General features: G+C 49.7%; 1 protein-coding gene across 1 annotated transcript in view; it reads right to left on the bottom strand.

The window, feature by feature from the left end:
• The window catches only part of LOC119390976 (polyamine-transporting ATPase 13A3-like), a 585,099-nt gene that overhangs the window by 158,140 nt on the left and 408,167 nt on the right, over nucleotides 1-18,792 (bottom strand). The window contains exon 20 of the mRNA XM_037658686.2: nucleotides 9,984-10,072. Coding sequence (XP_037514614.2) covers nucleotides 9,984-10,072 — 89 coding nt within the window. The remainder of the gene's footprint in view (nucleotides 1-9,983; nucleotides 10,073-18,792) is intronic.

Genomic DNA, 18,792 nt, shown 5'->3' with positions numbered 1-18,792 from the left:
CCTTTGAGGTCTGCTACTTTCTGAGTGCCGACGAAAATGATGACGCTGGAGCGAGGGGGAATGGTGACCTGGTCTTGCAGGACATTCAAGGCGTGCTTCACGGGCGGCGTATACGGCGGTAATGCTCTTTCTGTAGATTAGTGTTATCGACTTCGATCTGAGGTCGATGACTACACCAAGAAGGCCTAAGAAGTCCACACCAAGGATGATATCTCGGGAGCAATGCTGTAGGACTACGAAGCCTGCGGGATAAATCCGGTTGTTAATGCAGACCCTCGCTGTGCAGATTCCTGCCGGTGTTACTAGGTGACCTCCAGCTGTCCGGATTTCGGGGCCTTCCCAGGCGGTCTTGACTTTCTTCAACTTCGACGCGAACGGTCTCCAGTATCGACGAGAGCGGTGACGTTGTGGCCGTCGATGAGAACGTCGAGGTCATTAGTTCGTCGCCTACCGTTTCGGTTTGGTCGCGGCGTCAGATCACGGCTACGTCAGTTTGTCCCACTGCTTCGACGTTGCGTCGTCAGGTCTTCTTCAGGCCGTGAAGTTTCGACGTCAGGGCTTCGTTGGGCTTGCGGCGTGTTCTTTAGATTTCGTTGCGGCGTTGTCGTCTGCGGCGGAGGCTCTTTGGTATTTTGTCGTACAGCAACCGCACCTCCATCGGGTGCTGCCCTTAGTTATCCGGATACGGGCTAGGTGACCAGCCCCGGGTTGGGCCAGTGTATGGTCGGCGTTGGGGAGAGGCGTAGCGGCCTGGCGACGGCGATCGGGAAGGTCCTCGGGGAGTCCACTGCGCTCCTGTCAGATAGTCCGCAATGTCACGTGGCCGTTCACCCCATTGTGGACGCAGCTAAAGCCCCTATACTTCGTAAAAGTACCGCCATCTGCTCTCCCCTCCGCCGCCTCCTCTCCTGCGCGCGACGGCGGCGCCCCCTCGAACGCGCCACGCGGACGCGCGAAGCTTTCAGGCCGGTTGCGCGCTGGCGCTGCCACTTCAGCCACAGCTTTTCTAGTCCAGCCGTGGTCGCGTGCCATGTCTCGCATACGGCTGTGTGTAATGACTCTATTATTTCTGCGTTCATTTTCTCAGTTGGTGTAGGTGTGCGCACCATCTAATTCCCTTACAGCGCGCCAGGAGAGCTGCTGCAAGCAATGTACAATTTGTAGCAAATTGCATGTCGTTTACGGTTCTTTTCGGAGCGCAGCGTTTCCCCGTGTATTTATTGCATCGGCAAGAAATATTTACATGGCAGCTGTGATGTCAAGCCACGCCCTTTGGGAAGGAATAGTTCCCGTGCGTATAAACTATCTCTATCATATATAACTGCAGCAATGCCTGCAATTCCCATGAAGGTGCTCGATCAAAATTTCATGACATTTCACATATGTTACTTCTCCTTGGCCTGCCCGCCGCGGTGATGTAGCGGTTTCGGCGCTCGCCTGCTGACCCGAAGGTCGCGTGTTCGGTCCCGGCCGCGGCGGTCGCAATTCGATAGAGGTGAAATGCTAGAGGCCCGCGTACTGTGCGATGTCAGTGCACGTTAAACAACACCAGATGGTCAAAATTTCATTTCCGGAGCCCTACACTACGGTGTGCCTCATAATCATATCGTGGTTTTGGCTCGTAAAGCCACATGTATCATTCTTATCTCCTTTGCCTGCCCAATGACGTGTGCGCGCAGTACGCCGTTCAGGGATGTTCGGCCTGTGCGGAGCAGCTTGCACCTTTTGTCGTATGCATGACGCTTATATGTTAACTGACAATAAATGAAGTTATTAAACCATCTGTTTTCTTCTTGTGTTCCGTAAACCGCGCAGTTTTTTACCATTCTATGTCATACCAACTAGCCCCCCAGCGCACTTTACTCAAGTTAGGTGGAAATCTTATCACAGCAGCAAAACACCATAAGCGTCGGAGAACGTTCTAAACATGAATGAACGTTTATTAAAATAACCGCATGGCTGCGCTTTGATTGAAATTTTAAATTTATTGCTTTGATCTACTGCGCGTCAAACAGGCATCTGCTGCAACTACCGCAGCGTGTTGAAACTTATGCGCTAAATCTGTGACGCGATAATTCATGATGACACGCCGGCCGATGAGCCGCGGTCCGCTGAACTAAAGCCCCGCTCATATTCCGAATTTGCAAAAAGTTCTGACTGTCACACAGAAGTGGTTCGCCAAATTAGACAATATAATGGAGGAGCTGCACGCAAATGCACTGCTTTCGATAAATCCTGCGCGCTAGGTTCTTTTTTTTTGTTTTTTTTGCTATCGCACTTTCATTCCGACGCTCGCTCCGTCTTCGCCCTTCCATCCGCACATCACAGTGAAAGGTTAGTAGAATATGTGGAACACAACCTAGTGTTCTAGTGCACGACATTCGTTCTTTCAGAGTTATTAATATGTGGGGTTTTGCGTGCCAAAACCGTGATATGATCAGGAGGCACGCCTTAGTGGAGGCCTCCGAAAATTTCGACCATCTGGTGTTCAAGACAGTCACTTGCTCGAGAAAGTGACTGCCTTGGTGCATGACAAATAACACGAAATTTCGCGTGACATTGAGTAAGTAATACACCACATATCTCACACGGCAAAGCAAGACGCCTGTCAAGAGTAAAAACGCACGAGCACTTACCTCACAAAGCCGCGCCGATCTCGGCTCGAAGTTTGCTCGGCCGATTCTGTGGAGCCAGATTTTCCGGCGACCTTCATTTTCTTTTCCGCACGGAATGCAAAAAAACTTTTTCCCATGGGTGTCACGGTTATGGCAGCCAAACGCACAGCAACCCGGCATCGCGACAATACGAGCGAGACGCACACGTACGCTTCAAACTTCGTGCACTTCACATGGGGCGAACACACAGCAAATGGCACGTCGGAGCGTTCAACATGGCGCCGAGAGGCGCGCGCTACCACGTGACCGCAGTCGCCCTATCAGAGGCGTGGTGAGGAGGAAGCGGCGTAGATCAAGAGAAAGCTGTACCTTTCCGTAGGTATAGGGGCCTTAGACGCAGCGCGTCGACGGCGAACCCACGCGGTCCTATCTGTCGGTACTGGCAGCGGCGGTAGGTATGGCCAGCTTCTCCGCAATGGTAGCAGAGTGGGCGGTGGTCGGGGGCGCGCCAAACGTCGGTCTTCCTCGGCGTGTATCGCAGGCCGGCTGGCGGGCGGTATTACGTCGGTGTTCTTTCAGAAGCCATGGAAGTGGCTATTTCGCGCAAAGAAAACACAAGGGGAGGGATAAGGGGAGCGCAAACTTTCGACTGTTTATTCGAAATTTACTGCAGTAGTATATATATACGCAAACACATGCGCAGAAAGCGAGGCATACAACGAACAGATAACGTTTTGTGCAATGCAATACAGAGGTATAGACATGCGCAAAAGGGCAGGCTCACAACAATCGGATACCATCTTAATCACAACCTGCGATGCAAGAACGTGCTCTCTGCCTGCGAAAGGAACAATGAAGTGTCACTAATGCATAATAAACCTCGTGCTTTTATGTGAAAAGCTTCCAACAGCTCCCGAGCAGTGGTGTCCCTGCTTCTCCCAAGAATCTGAATCTTGTGCAGATACGGCTCACACTTGTGGGAACTGCGTCGCTGGTGGCGGCGGTGGTGCCTGGCGGCGGAACTGCTGTGGCGGCGCAGCGTCTTGACGTGGGCGGTGAGGGGGGGGGACGGTACGGCGGGCTGCGGCTGCGTACCTCATAGCATGTGGCTCAGGCTGCGCTGGTTCAGGTGCTCCCAGAAATTTTTGGATTTCCTGGCGAACGACGTGGGCGATCGGGTTCGCTTGAGGCTGGGAGGAGGGCAACAACTTACGCAGCTCCTCTCGCACGATGGCTCTGATTGTGTCTTGCAGGTCGTCGGATTGCAGCGCTTGAACCTCACCATAGGTCGTTCTGGGAATCCGGTGGTTGTACAGCCTCGTACGAATTTCAAGCGCCTTTTCGATTGTTGTGGCCTCCGAGACGAATTCCACGACTGTCTTAGGTGGGTTACCAACAAGGCCGGGGAACAGTTCCTGCTTGACTCCTCGCATTAGGAAGTGGATCTTTTTGTCCTCGGAAATAGCGGGGTCAGCATGGCGAAAAAGGCGGACTATTTCTTCAGTGTACATGCCGATGTTCTCGTTCGGCAGCTGTACACGAGTCTCTAGCAGAGTTTCGGCTCTTTCCATCCGGAGGACGCTCGTGAAGGTGTCCAGGAAGGCGGCGCGAAAAAGGTCCCAGGTTGTGAGCGTGGCCTCTCGGTTCTCGAACCATGTTCGAGCAGCGTCTTCTAAGGCGAAGTACACGTGCCGTAGCTTCTCGGGATCAGTCCAGTTGTTGAAAAAAGCGACGCGGTCGTACCTTTCAAGCCAACTTTCCGGGTCTTCGAGTGGTGACCCGCGGAAGGTAGGTGGCTCCCTTGGTTGATGTAGCAGCAGATGTGCAGGCGGCATGGGTCCTGTCGCCGTCGTTGATGTGGTGGGCATGGTCGGGGTGGTCCCGGTCTTGTCAGGTAGAGGCCCGTACTCCGGTGGTAGACCTTGTTGCCTACGGCTAGCTCGGTGGTCGTAGCTGGCTTCGATGTCTTCTCCGCGACGTGGACTGGGTTCACGTCATGACGGGGGGTCCGGAACATAGACGAACAGCACCTCCACCAGATGTCACGGGGTCGTGACGTCGACGAATACAGCAGTCGTCGTGTTCAGGCTGAAACTCTTTATTTGGCTGAACTTGTGGCCGGGAAATGAAAACTCAAGCTACAGCAATAAACGCTGTACACTGATATCGGCGAACAGGGCGTCGGTCGTCGAAAAAACTGAGAAGCGGTGAAGCGTGTCGGCATTTATACATGTGCCGTCGAATATTCCAGCGTTATCACTGGCTGTCGCGCAAGCTCTAGAATAGGCTCGAGTGTTCGCGTCTTGCGCGCAATCTTAACAAAACCATCTACAATAATCGCGAAGCTTCTCGAACAATGAGGCGCGGTTTGCGCTGAGCGTTGCTGACAGTCTCTATGGGCGAAAACCGAATGCAGCAATAGTGATAATAAGAAACGCACGTGGCAATAATTCAAAGCATAGCTCAGAATTTATTGCTGTCCCTCGTTTCCTAAAATAAACATCTGAGTTCTTTGTGTAGTGTTGTCTCGATAGGATAACTGCCATTTAGACTATTTTGGCATCTCCCACATAAGCTAGACGGTCGTGCGTGCGCTTTTCAAGCACTTTTGCAAGCGCCTAAAATAAAGTTACCTTTAAAGCCTGCTTAGACACGGGTGTAAGAAACATCAGAGAAACATGTAGCAATCTGCAACCAGCCGAGATATCCGAAACTTGGAATTGCTTTGTCAGCATACGGTCACCGCTAAGAACTCGCCAGAGATGCAGGCGCTATAGATTACCTATCTCAAAGGCCTTCACTCTGGCTAAACAAGCTGCCCTGAACTTTTGTAATCTGCCATCTTAGGTTGATGTTGAAAGATTATTTTTCATTACACCTACACCGGTCGGGAACTTTCGAACGCTGAGTGAAGCAGTGGTAGACTCAACGGCTGTAATGGTGGCTCTTTAGACATGATAAAAAAATCAGTTTCACGGCAAGGGCGTACCAATGAATGGGATAACAACGAAAAAACCTATATGTCGCGCAGCCTATTGAAAGAGCCTGGAAGCACGATTATGGATTCGCTCACTTTGCTGTGCGTAGTCTGATGCGTACATGCGCACCAGATTGAGGACTCAAAATTAGAGTATGTGTATTATTATCCGCCGCCGCTCTATTCTGTGCTGCTTAGGAGAAAAAAAGAAAGGAGTTGACGCTGAGAAGCCGCGCTACATTCGCGGCAGCTAGCGTAACATGTCGAGCCGCGGCGCATGCACGCGGAGTGCACGCACGCGCAGCAAACCGCTGCCATGCTCACTGGCCACTGTTGGTACCGTGTGTTGTCTGTAAGACCTTCATAGTCGCCGCAGATGAAAAAGTTCTGATTATAAATCTTTCACGGTGTTTCCCGCGTTTCTATTCCGTGATTAGATAGGCTTCCGCTGCACTAGAGAAAACAGGTACCATAAAAATTGGTTGTACTGTCCCCTTAGGGCTTTGCTAATGTATGTGTATTTGTAAACAATTAGATACACACAGATTGAAAGGCGCATCCTGACAGCGAAATTTTCGTTTGTGATTTTTTTACTCTAATTTATAGCTTCACGAAATTCACGAAATTGAATAGTAAGCGTTCTAACGCATCGTATAATTAGTGCTAGCGTAGTTAATTGGGACCATTTTAGCGTCACTTCGAAACGCCCACATAAAATGATAAGAAACTAGCGCCTCATGCGAGGGAGCGCCACCCACCACGTGCACTCAAGCTGTGGTGACGTTAAAATCGCAGTTTTCAAATCGGGGCCCGCGCATGGTAGAGATTGAGGTGTCTCGGTATGAGTTAAACCTGTTAAGCGCGTGTCCACTCACGAAAGCGTCCTTGAGAGGAGCCCGACAACCTAGCAAGAGGGGTGAGGAACAATAGACCTCGCCGGGTGCCAGTCGTGGTAGTGTGTGCGCCCCGCGAATCTTCTGTGACGTCGACAATACTCGCTTTATTCGTGTCATGCCAGTGGAGATGTCGCGAGGTGCTGGTGTCACAGATCAGCACTCCTGCTTGCTTTGAAACCAAATTAAAATATCCTAAAGGCAACGTTCGCCACGTATAATCAGTAAGAGGTGCCATAGTACACAGGAAGGTCCAACATCACAAACATGTCTAGCTATCAGTTTTGCTGTCCAGGTTCCTTTAAATTGTCAGAGCTATCAAGGGTGCTCTATGTATCATCACACAAAAACACGGCTGTATAAGTTTACGGCCAGTTTAACTCTGTTTAACTAATTCAGGCTGAAGTCGTGTCGGCTGTCAATGTCCCAACTATTAGAATAATGATTGCTGGAATTTAACGTCCCAAAACCAACATATCAATATGAGGGACGCCGTAGTGGAGAGCTCCGGAAATCGCGACCACCTAGGGTTCTTTACCGTGCACACGGGCCTCTAGCATTTACGCCACCGTCGAAAATGCGGCCGCCGCTGCCGGGATTCTATCCCGCGAAATGTTCCAACTATTAAAATGGTTCTCCGAAGTTGGCGAAAACTCTTGCTGTTCTTTTTTCTAATTTGCCCTGTTTAGTTACTTTCCTCATGTTCGTTGCAGTCTGTCTCTGTATACACGCAGATATACGCCATGTGGCAAGAATAAACTGGTTGAAGATCTGAGCGCCATTTATTTCAGAGTGTTTCTAGGATGAATGAGGAAATTTGATTGATTGATCGAGGAACGAAAAAGAGAATCAGGGAAGGTGGGAGAGAGTGGGTTGGTGGGTCCTGTTGTGTGTGTGTGTGTGTATTCAGTGCGCCAACCGTCTCAAGCTCCACATGGGACTGAGCGTCCGTCGTCGCTACCGTCGCTTTTCTTTTTGTTTAGCGGGAACCCGATTGGCTAAGAAACGCACAAAAAGCGTTTCACAAGGATAAAGTGGATTTTTCTTCTGGCCTTCGTGTCGTTCGTGCGTTCCTTGACTGGCAGTGGTGGTTCTGCCACCGAATACGCAAAAGTCCCTATTCTTGGACACCGGTGACCCTAAAGGGGCCCTGCAATACTTTTCGAAGAAATCGTCGAATGACGTCATTGAAAGAGCTTATTGCCTCACGATAGACTGCCGCAAAAGTGTTACAATCCGTCCAGTACGAGCGGAGTTACAGGGATTTGTCCCACGTTTGAAGCGCTTTCTCTCTCCTCTCGTACCAGCGAGCGCGCTGGAAGCTACGCAGGGAGGAGGATTACAAGGAGGAAAGAAGATGCGCCCCTTCACCGCGCGTCATGACCTTGAGACCTTTCTTTTCTTCGAACGCGCGGCTTACTTCCTGTGTGATCATGAGCGCGGGCACGTGGTAGCATCATGCGGCGGCCGCAGTAACTATGCGGCTCACGATGTTCAAATCAGCCGGTGGCCCTGGACATTGGGAGTATGGCGCGGTGACATTGGTAGGGAAGGACTTCTACATGACTCTGCGATTTAATTTTAAATTCCAGGCCGCCTGCTTCGGTATAATGTTTGGCTCGCATGTTCTCAGGAGCCTTGGCTACCGACCTGCAGCGATTCGCTGATCATGATGATCACGTTGCAGGGTCTCTTTAACTACCTGCTCTGACTGGTCCAAGAGGCCTTTCTAGGCCGCCAGCGGTGGCAGGGTGATAAGGATCTCGTACGGCTTTCTAATTTTGGCAAGTAAGTAAGGTGAATTTTCTTCCTCCACTCTCTTTTGGCCTCTGCCCCACAATATTAAGGAGATAGCGAAATAAACAGTATGAAGAGTCAACAATTACTAGCACCTTTCTTAGCACTCTTGAATTATGCAAAAATACATTATCATATAAAGCGGTTAGAAAAATAAGGGAAATGAGTACTTGGTTAACACAAAATAATCACTTCAAGCAAACCTACAGCTACGTTAGCAGCAAATGAAGTTGCGTTCTAACATAGTGCACGAGAAAAAAAGTCGCCCGCATCTTCCCACGGGGGAACCCGAGTAAATGCGTCGCAGAGTGGTGGGGGTATCGCATGAATGTTAAGTATGTGGTATAGTAGAGCGTAATTGGGATGCCTCGGTCATGGACAAATTTCTGGGAGCCGGCGAAATGCCGGAACCTGAAGCCAAACTTCGCGTGGTGAATTGTTACACGAGACCAACATGTGGATGATGTTTGTCGTAATCACACCACGTGGCCTAGTACGACTTGAACAATCTGGATCCCTCGGTCAGCGAGGCCATGCAGCGAAGTGAAGAGGACACTCCGGGTCGCTTCAAACGCTTGCGTTCAATATAGCGCCGTGTGCTTATTAGACGTATAAAAGCGGAGCCATCTGGAACTCGATGTTAATCAGCCTTATCGTAGGAGTGTACTTCTGGAGTATCGTTGTTTATTGCTTGTAAAATTAGATAGCCAGCACCACAACCACAATGTTGCACCGACATTGCCTGCGTACTGTTTTTGCCGACGACGGTGAGGGTGGGGTAACGTTGCCTTCAACGAGTTGTGGGATGCTGATTGAAGGTACTGTCTCTTCCATCGTCTCTTCGCAGCCTTGTCTCTGCGTTGCTTGCTGTTGTTGACGCCCACGACGGTGAGGGTGGGGTAACGTTGCCTTCAACGAGTTGTGGGATGCTGATTGAAGGTACTGTCTCTTCCATCGCATCTACTCGAGTCAAGCAAAGCGTCAAGTCAAGCGAAAGCCAAGTCAAGACGCCCTTGACTGAATTCCGAACGCGCGCTCCGCCGCTTATATACACACCACCCGCGTTCGAGGGAGAGGGAGGGAGGGACGGAGAGGGAGGGAGAGGCTTGCTGCCGGCATGAGACGAGCCGAGCATGCGCAGTGGGGGTGTGGACGGCGCCGCCGACGCCGCAGGTGCGACTAAGAAATTCTCCGCATTTAAAACAGTGAACAACCATTGCGTATAAGAGTAGAGGATACATAACACACATTAGGCAAGTGCCAGTACATAGTGAGCACTCATAATCATTCAGCTCTTTTTTTCTGAGCACAAAGTAAAACGATGCAGCCGGCCGGGTATTACCGAGGTTGCTGTGCCACGTTTTTACTGCTTAATAACAAGGAAAGCCTGAGCCGAAGCCATGCGCCCGTAGGATGTGGTACCTCACCGTAGTACAAAATTACGAGGGCAGGAGCGGGGAGAGGGAACTGCCAAATAAAGCCATTCCGATACCTAATGCCAACCGTGTCGGTTGTGCGTTTCTCGCTCTCCCTAATCGCTCCACACGCCAGTCATCAACGTGGTGATCCATGCGTTGGAATATTGAATCAGAAGACAGCGTGCCTTATGGAGGAGTAAAACATGTCAGAACACATTAAAAGAACTAGCGTCGCAGAAAGGAAACTCGAGAGCTGCAGCTGTGTCCGCTGTGGAGTACTCACCTCGAAGAAGTCTGTTATCACTGGACAGGTCTGGAAAAGCAGGATTGTCGTTACGGTGAAGATTACGAGCATGTTTCCAAGAAACCAGTCTGAAAAAAAGCGCAAAAAACAAGATATGTTTATGACAGCTATCAATTTAGTGCTATCAAATCTAGTTGAGCATGTGTGAAACTCAGCTTGTATTCATCCGAAGGAGCGTGCACGTAACACAAAGTACGAGGTCTGTTAGAAAAGTATCCGACCTTTCGCCGAAGAAAACAAGACCGGCTTAAGTAGAGTGTTGGAAACCTTATCACTCTCAAAGTTGTGTCCATGGGACTCCACACACTTCTCTCAGCGGTGCTGGCATTGTTGGAAGCGTTCCGAGAAGAGGCCTCTTCCGGAATGCAGTTTAGCTCAGCTGTCATTGCAGCCAGAATGTCCTCTCTTGTCTAAAATCGCGCTCCTTTCAATGGCCTCTTGAGTTTGGGAAACAGCCAGAAGTCAGAGGGCCATATTAGGAGAGTAACGAGCCTGTTGAACTACAGGAGTCTGGTTTTCACCAGAGAAAGTCTGAATCAAGTGCGAGGAACGTGCAGATCTTTTTTTCCGTGATGGATGCGCCAATTTCCTGTTGACCACAAATCCTGTCTCTTGCGCCGCACAGCATCACGTAGGCGACGGAGGACATTTCTGTAATACTCTTTGGTGATTGTTTGACCCTTTGGTGCGTACTCGTGGTGTACCACACCGCGGGAGTTAAAGAAAGCACTCAGCATTACTTTCACATTGCTGCGCACTTGGCGGGCCTTCTTTGGTCTTTGTGACGTGGAATGCTTCCACTGTGATGACTGGGATTTGTTTTCCAGGTTCTACTCGTCACCAGTGAGTATGGTGTTCATAAAGTCGGGGTCACTGTTTGTGGAATCCAGCATGTCCTCTGAGACTTCGAAGTTTCTTTTGCTCCACCGTGAGCAAGCTTCGGCACGAATTTCGCCGCAACTCTTTTCACGGCCAAATGTTCGGTCATAATGGAATCTGCAGGAAGAGTGCTGGTGCCCACCTCTTCTGCTATGTCTCGGATAGTCACAGGACAGTCTCGCATCACAACAGCGTTCACTTCGGCAATGGCCTGGTCATTTCGGCATGGTAATAGCCCACCGGAGCGTGGCTCGCTCTCCACCGATGTGCCGCCGTCCTTAAACCAGTTGTACCACTGTCATATTGAACAGCGCAAAAAACGAGACACAAAGAAGATACTGCACAACACTTCTTGGGGTCTGGCTTTTTGCGCTGTTCAATATGAACCCCAACCAACTAGCCCAAGGGTGCTATGCAGGATGGCCCGAGCTTCTCGGGCACACGAGTTTGCTCCGAGCTTGCATTACGATGTTCATGACAGGAAGACAGTGAGGAGCACGCGATAGCAGCGTTGATAAAAACGGCTACAAGAACGAGAATGGCGTCACAAACGCATGTGCGGCATTTGTGGCGGTTTTCAAAGAAACACCCTGTGCGAACGCGTCAGCGCCGCCACTTAGTCAACATTTTGACAGCGCAGCGACGTCAGCGTGATTGTCGCGCTATCCTTTTACCAACTGATCATCGCGCCTCCCACGGCCGTGTTCGTGGGCGTTTGTTCTCTTTCAGAAAATTCTTTCATTCCACCTGCAGCATGGAAATTTCCACTCTTCAAGGCAACAAGGGCGCACACACAGCACTCTGGTGCAGCTCGTTTCGCTTCTCTGGAATATTACAGTTAAATAAATGGACAGGTTTCTGCTACACTTACATTACACGTCTGAAGATTTTTCTGTAGTAGCGAATCGGCAGAAACAATGTCTTCACAAACAAGTAAATAGGAACATTTCTGGCCGCAAATCCCACCAGGGGCGCTTGCTTCATAGCTGTGAGTGGTACGTCGTGAAAGCGGTGAAATTGAATGCGAGACATCGTAGCCACGTGATGATATAACCTTCAGGTCTTCGTGCGTGTGTGCATAGTGTGTGCGATTAAGCTCATAGAATTAATCGTGCCACTCGCTGGCGTTGCGGCGTGAGCACTGCTCCTCGGCAAGAGGAAACGCGGTGACCCGGACCCGTTCTTCGCCGCGGGCGTTTGTCAATCGAATTGACTGACGCGCGAACTCGGGCACAAACTCGTTGATTCTGAAAAGGCCCCAGTTCAATTCGTGACTGTCATAGTGCCGGTGTGCCTGTCAAGTGTTTCATGCGGTGGACGCTGCTCAGCAGCTTCTTTGCATATAAAATAATTTTGTCAGCTTGCACTACCTGTGCAAGGCTGGGGCCATCGGGGGAGCTTGTGATCCCCTAGCTTCTTCCAGCTTTTTACGTGGCTCGTCTCCTCAGATGCTTGGTCTGCTTCGGAGTAATGACCGTGCCAGTTTGGTCTCAGTATTGGTGCTATTGATTAGGAAGGTCTTAACTAACATGATATTGAAATAATGCTTTCTGAATTGTTAATGTTTTAATTACCACGACATTAATTACCCAAGTATTAGTTCGCAAAGTCCTGAATAGCACAGAGGTAATTAGCATATTACTAATTAGTACGAACCTAATTAACAAGACCTCGGTGAGCTAGGTCTTGATTATCTTGGTTTAATTACACACTCCTAATTATCGTCGTGTAAATTAGCATTATTTACAGTGTCATTAACTGCTCAGCTTTAATTGGCAAGGACCTGGATAGTACAGGGGTAATTAGCATAATCCTAATTAGTACGCTCCTGATTAGCGCTCATGTTAATTAACATTAATAGATATCTTAATTACCATGGAAATATTTATTCAGGTTTATTCGCAAGGTCCTTAATAGTAGAGAGGTAATTAGCACGATCCTAATTAACACAATCTCGGTGAGTAAGGTCTTGATTATCTTGGTTTTAATTACACGCTCCTAATTAGCGTCGTGTTAATTAGCATGATTTTAATTACCTTGTTTTTAGCTTTGCAGGACTTCATTACCATGGTTCTAGTAAGAAGTGGCTTAGTTAGCTCGGCCTTAGCATGATTTGGCCTAATCAGCTTCGTGATAGCACGTCCTGACTTAGCTAGGTATATCACCCAGCCAATTAGCTAATCAGCCTGTGCGCACCAGCTCTGGGAGAGAGTAGACGATGAAGAAGAAAACGACGAGGGCGCGCGCCGGCCGAGCAACGCGCTAGAATGTAGAGGCCGACCATGGTGATTATACACCTGGCCTCGGTGATTAGCTCTAGCCGAGGCGCTCGGTCGGAACTAATCTAAAGAGGCCACGGTGCTGATTATTCTAAAGGATACTTAGTGCAGACATTAAACGCTTGAACATGAATTCAAATGGCCCGCGCACACATAAAGAATATAATTAGTAGAGCTTTCTGCCACTTTTCTTGCATGGGTGCACTTCTGCACTCAATGGAACGACAAACAAATGAAAGAAGGTGCTTCTAGTTTGACGACACCACCCAACCATTTCGACCGCGCTTGACGTCAAGCCGCGTTCCATCGTAACCAATGGAATGGAGCGCGCGCTGAGGGATTGGATCTCACCTTCTCGTACTGTTAGCTCGTTCAAAAGGGGGTGTCGCCAGAGCTCGGAAAGATCTCGAGTTTCGCCAAACTCGGGCCATCCTGCATAACACCCCAACTCTCCCTTTTCCTGCAGTTGTACCACTGCCTAATCTGTGTGCTGCTCATAGCACCGTCACCGAAAGCCGTCTTAATCTTTCGAATGGTTTCCAGTTGGCTGTCGCCCAGTTTCTGGCAAAATTTGATGCAGTAGCGCTGCTCCAGTCGTTCCGTCATTTTCCTTGCAATAAAAAAACCGACGAGAGCCCTGCGCACTACCTCACTCAAACGCTGCACCCCAGCGACTGACGCTATCGGCAGGCGGGAAAAAAGTCGCGCATGCACACAAAGGTTCAAGGTCGGCTGATGCAAGCGCGCTTGTTTCATTTCCACCAGGTGTTCGCAAAAAAAAAAGAAGGTCGGATACTTTTTTTACAGACCTCGTAAAATTATTCACGAGACGGTCAAATCAACAAAGCTCAAGAAAGATACAGGTGATAGTCATGTTAGCAATGCCTTGACAAATTAGTACTGAAAACTGCGAAACAATACCATCGTAAAAAAAAAAATTCATCGACGATTGCCATACTGCCTATGCAATTCTAAGCGCAGCTGTTGAGGTGTTTTGACTTTGCGATAAGTCGATGCGCGACTTCCTCGCTAACCAGGAGAGCCCGGAAGGCAGCGTGTGGGCGCGCATTCATGCAGCGCTTTATTACCACACATGGTATCGGTGGACGCTCTCGCCGCATAACTTTGTGATGACGTCATCGGCGACTGCACGACGGCACGCACTACTGTCGCGTGCGGGTGGCCGCCGCGGAACCTGCCGTCTCGCCATTGTCGTTTCCCCCTCCTCGCGCTCTCCCCTTTTTCACCGCGTTTCATCCTCCGCTGCACTCCGTGTTTCGTCCTCGCTTGATCTGCCGGTTACGACGCCGCCGACACCGTTCAACGCAGGAACGGGCGCCTAAGAGCTGCGCTCTAAAAAAATCTCAGAGTCCCTTGTGCATTCACCTAGGGCGATTGCAAGGCGAAAGGCACCTTCTTTTTCTCTATAGACTACGGATCCTGCCCCGCCACCCTCCGAATCTTTTCTGCACCTAGTGTGGTTTCGCACTGCCTCCAGGTTCACCTGCTGCACTGCCTCCGTAATCGGCCCACCTTTGACCAAGCTACGATGTCATGTGATGACGGCATCATGTGACGTTACGTCACAAGATGTCACGCCAGAATTTGTGTAGTCACGATTGCGGCACAAAGTTTTGAGATCTGTGATGTCATGATGACGTCATATGGCGACGTCATCACATGGTGATTTTTTGCATCACTCGTGCTGTGCCCGACGCCGCGGACACCGACGGTCAGTTTTGGCATTTGATGAGGCATCTAACGCTTTCGCATAAACAAACGCAAATGTGTTTCTTCGTGATAAAGCAAATCTAGTAGAACTCGCTGTATGCCTACTGCACTAAACCAGCGCCTGCTCTGTTATTTTCAATGCCAGCCAGATGCTCCCCATCTGACTGTTCACCACCGTCTCCTCTCGTTCTTTCCCGCTTTCTCCCATCGGCTAGCGTTAGCGCCTGCTTTGCGTTCATGGGGGAGAGTGCCCTTTAAGTGGCGCCTCACAAAGGAATTCCGAGGAGTTAATTTTTGTTCAGCTCTATTTTTTATCCGTGGAGCGGCGTCTTGCATCCCTCGTGATTGCGATGTTGGTTATCACGTTGGCTCACAAAAAGACGCGGTATTTTGAGATGGCGCATCTGCGTTCGTGGCTAGAGTGACCTAGAATAAGGGGAGTGTCCAAAGCGCCGGCTCCCGCGTGGGCCTTTTGCGGTGAACTCCCGCGCCGCGCCGCTGCTGCGCCAGACCTGTGGGCTTTGCGCGCTAGGGAAGCGCGCGGATAGCGAGGGGCGTCTGCTACGCGCTGTAGTTTTTTGCGCCGAGTTTCCACACAGGGCACTTGCAGTCTACTTAACTTTTAGAATGCGGTGCGGAATGGAGCTTATTCTTCTTTAAGCGTTGTGTTAGTGATGGGGCAACAACAGAATGCAAAAAATCATGTGTCAAGTGGCACCGACCATGGCCTAGTTCCGGTGATAATGCTCGGGAACATTGGTGCGTGCAGTAAAAACGCGCAAAACGGACACGCACAAGCGAAGAACGAAAAAAAGCTTATTCGCACGAGTGACCGGGCAATAGCATCACGCATGCAAGAATTAAGAGTAATAAAAAAAAGTAAATTGCACGCGCAGTCAGCTTAAATACGCGCAGAGGCCGCTTCACACTAACAGCTTTTTACTGATGGTCGCCAGTGGTATGCTAGCTATATGCACACCGCTTTATTCGACAATTCATTAGCCTCCACTAGCACTTTATTATGGACAGAGCACACCGAGAAGACGCAAGGGAAACGAAAGCAAAAAAAAATTACACCATCTCTCGCTAAAGGGGAACACCGTGCGTAAACATCTGAAAAGAAAGCAATGCCAGGTAAACTAACCTTATTCCACAAGTTTTTGCATAAAAGGCGTAATACAGAAAATCCTTTACAAATATCTATATATCATGACATAAAGTTACAAACACCCCATTCTTGCTGTACAAATAAATAGCGGCCTGAACGAAAATACGGTAAGAAATTGACAACTGGAAGTGTAATATCGCAATCAAACACTTCAGAAAATTGCTCAGATGCAGAGATCCCTTATGTACCTAGCCTGAAAAAATGCAAAATGCGATTATATATATATATATATATATATATATATATATATATATATATATATATATATATATATATATATATATATATTCTAGCGAAGCGTTAGGAGCTTGTAATGGGTCGCCCTCTCGAGGGCTTACTAGTGGGTCGTCCTCTTCCGCTCTTCTCGGACAGCACCACGCTCCTCGCGCTCAGAGTCGGCGCCCCGCCTTGACTGTCGCAGTCGTGTACCATCGCCGAGTGCCCGCTATTAAACGTATTTATAATATATATATATATATATATATATATATATATATATATATATATATATATATATATATATATATATATATATATATATCATCAGCCCACTGCAGGGCAAAGGCCTCTCCCAAGTTCCGCCAATCAACCCGGTCCTGTGCTTTCTGCTGCCACGTTAGTTATACCTACAAACTTCTTAATCTCATCTACCCACCTAATTTCCTGTCTACCCCTCACGCGTTTGCCATCTCTTGGAATCCAGTCAGTTACCCTTAATGACCACCGGTTATCCTGCCGACGTGCTACGAGCCCGGCCCATATCCATTTCTTCTTCTTGATTTCCACTATGATATCCTTAACCCCCGTTTGTTCCCCGTCCCACTCTGCTCTCTTCCTGTCTCTTAAGGTTACACCTATCATTTTCCTTTCCATCGCTCGCTGCGTCGTCCTCAATTTAAGTGGAACCCTCTTTGTAAGACTCCAGGTTTCTGCTCCTTAGGTACGTACCGGTAAGATGCAGCTGATATATACCTTCCTCTTGAGGGATAGTCGTAGACTACCATTCATGATTTGATAATGCTTGCCGAATGAGCCCCATCCCATCCTTATTGTTCTAGTTATTTCACTCTCATGGTTCGGCTCCGCGGTTACTACCCGTCCTAAGTAGACGTACTCTTTTAAAACTTCTAGTGTCTCGCCCCCTATCGCAAAGCGCTGTTCTCTGCCAAGATTGTTCCACATTGCTTTAGTTTTATGCATATTAATTTTCAGACCTACTCTTCTACATTCCGTATCCAGTTCAGTAATCATGAGCTGTAATTCGTCTCCTGATATATATATATATATATATATATATATATTGTTAAGCGGTTTATTGGACGGGACTCGGCGACAATTCGCTATGGCGACAGTCAGGGCAAGAGCACGGGCTCCGAGAGCGAGCGGCGTTTATAAAGAGGACGACCCACTAGGAGCCGCTGGAGAACGCAACCGTTAAACAGTACGAATTGCTTCGCCACAATTACCCCGGGTACGAAAAGGGAGCCGTCCGGCGACCTAACAGCTCGTCACTATGAGTGGGTCATAGTAGGCCTTGAGGCGCTCCACGTTGACTATGTCGCGCCCTCGACGGCGCATGTCCGAAGCGGTTCGATGGGTTCGATCAAGTAGTTGACCGGGGATGTGCGCTCGACGACCCGGTATGGGCCTTCGTATTTCGGCAGCAGTTTTGAAGAGAGGCCACTTGCAGTGGTAGGGACCGAGAGCCATACGAGCGCTCCAGGGAGGAAACGTAGGCTCAGAAGTGGTGGTGCCACCGCGAATGCTCTTCTGCAGCTCTTGTTCCTGCGTCGTAAATGTCTTGGCAAGCTCGCGACACTCTTCAGCAAGCCTGGCTGTGTCAGAAATAGGCGCACACTCAGATGGATCCGGCTTGTATGGAAGTATCGTGTCGATGGTGTGCGACGGGTGCCTTCCCGTACAGTAAGAAGAAGGGTGAAAAACCGGTAGTGCCTGAGGGGCGGTATTATAGGCGTATGGTGACGAAGGGCAGAATGGCATCCCCATTGGTGTGATCGGCCGGCGACGTACATCGACAGCATGTCGCCGAGCGTGCGGTTTAAAGCGTTCGGTTAGGCCATTCGTCTGCGGGTGGTAAGCAGTAGTTTTGCGGGAACGCAGGCACTCATTCAGAATGGCTTCCACGACTTCTGATAAGAAGACACGGCTCGATCGCTGAGAAGCTCTTGGGGTTGGACCGTTGACGCAGTATGAATCTGTGTAGTAGGAAGGAGGCAACATCGCGCGCTGTAGCCGCTGGGAGGGCGGCGGTTTCGGCGTATCGCGTTAGATGGTCAAAGCGGACGATTGGCCCCAGCGGTTACCAGCCGAAGTCAGAGGAAGTGGTCCATACAAATCGATGCCCACGCGCCCAAACGACGGTTAGGGCAAGGTATGGTTGTAGACCTGCTGGCGACACGTTGCGTTGCAGGTTTTTCGGCGTTGGCAAATCGAGGCAGGAGCGAACGAACTTCTGCACGTAGCGGTTACATCCACGCCAGAAGTATCGTTGTCGAATGCGGTGGTAAGTTTTGGGATACCCAGAGTGCGCGCATTGCGGGTCAGAGTGGAAGGCATCGCATATTTGAGAAACGCAGACTGCGGGGTATCACTAGTAGCCACTGGCGGCCGTCGGCGTTGTAATTCCGTCGGTGCAGGAGGTCGTCACGACGGCGAAATGGTGGGCTTGACGACGCAACGCGCGAGTGGATGGCGTTGCCGACGGATCATG

This window comes from Rhipicephalus sanguineus, chromosome 4 (assembly GCF_013339695.2).
Source record: "Rhipicephalus sanguineus isolate Rsan-2018 chromosome 4, BIME_Rsan_1.4, whole genome shotgun sequence".
Taxonomy (NCBI): domain Eukaryota; kingdom Metazoa; phylum Arthropoda; class Arachnida; order Ixodida; family Ixodidae; genus Rhipicephalus; species Rhipicephalus sanguineus.
This window is presented reverse-complemented; position numbering and strand designations above follow the sequence as displayed.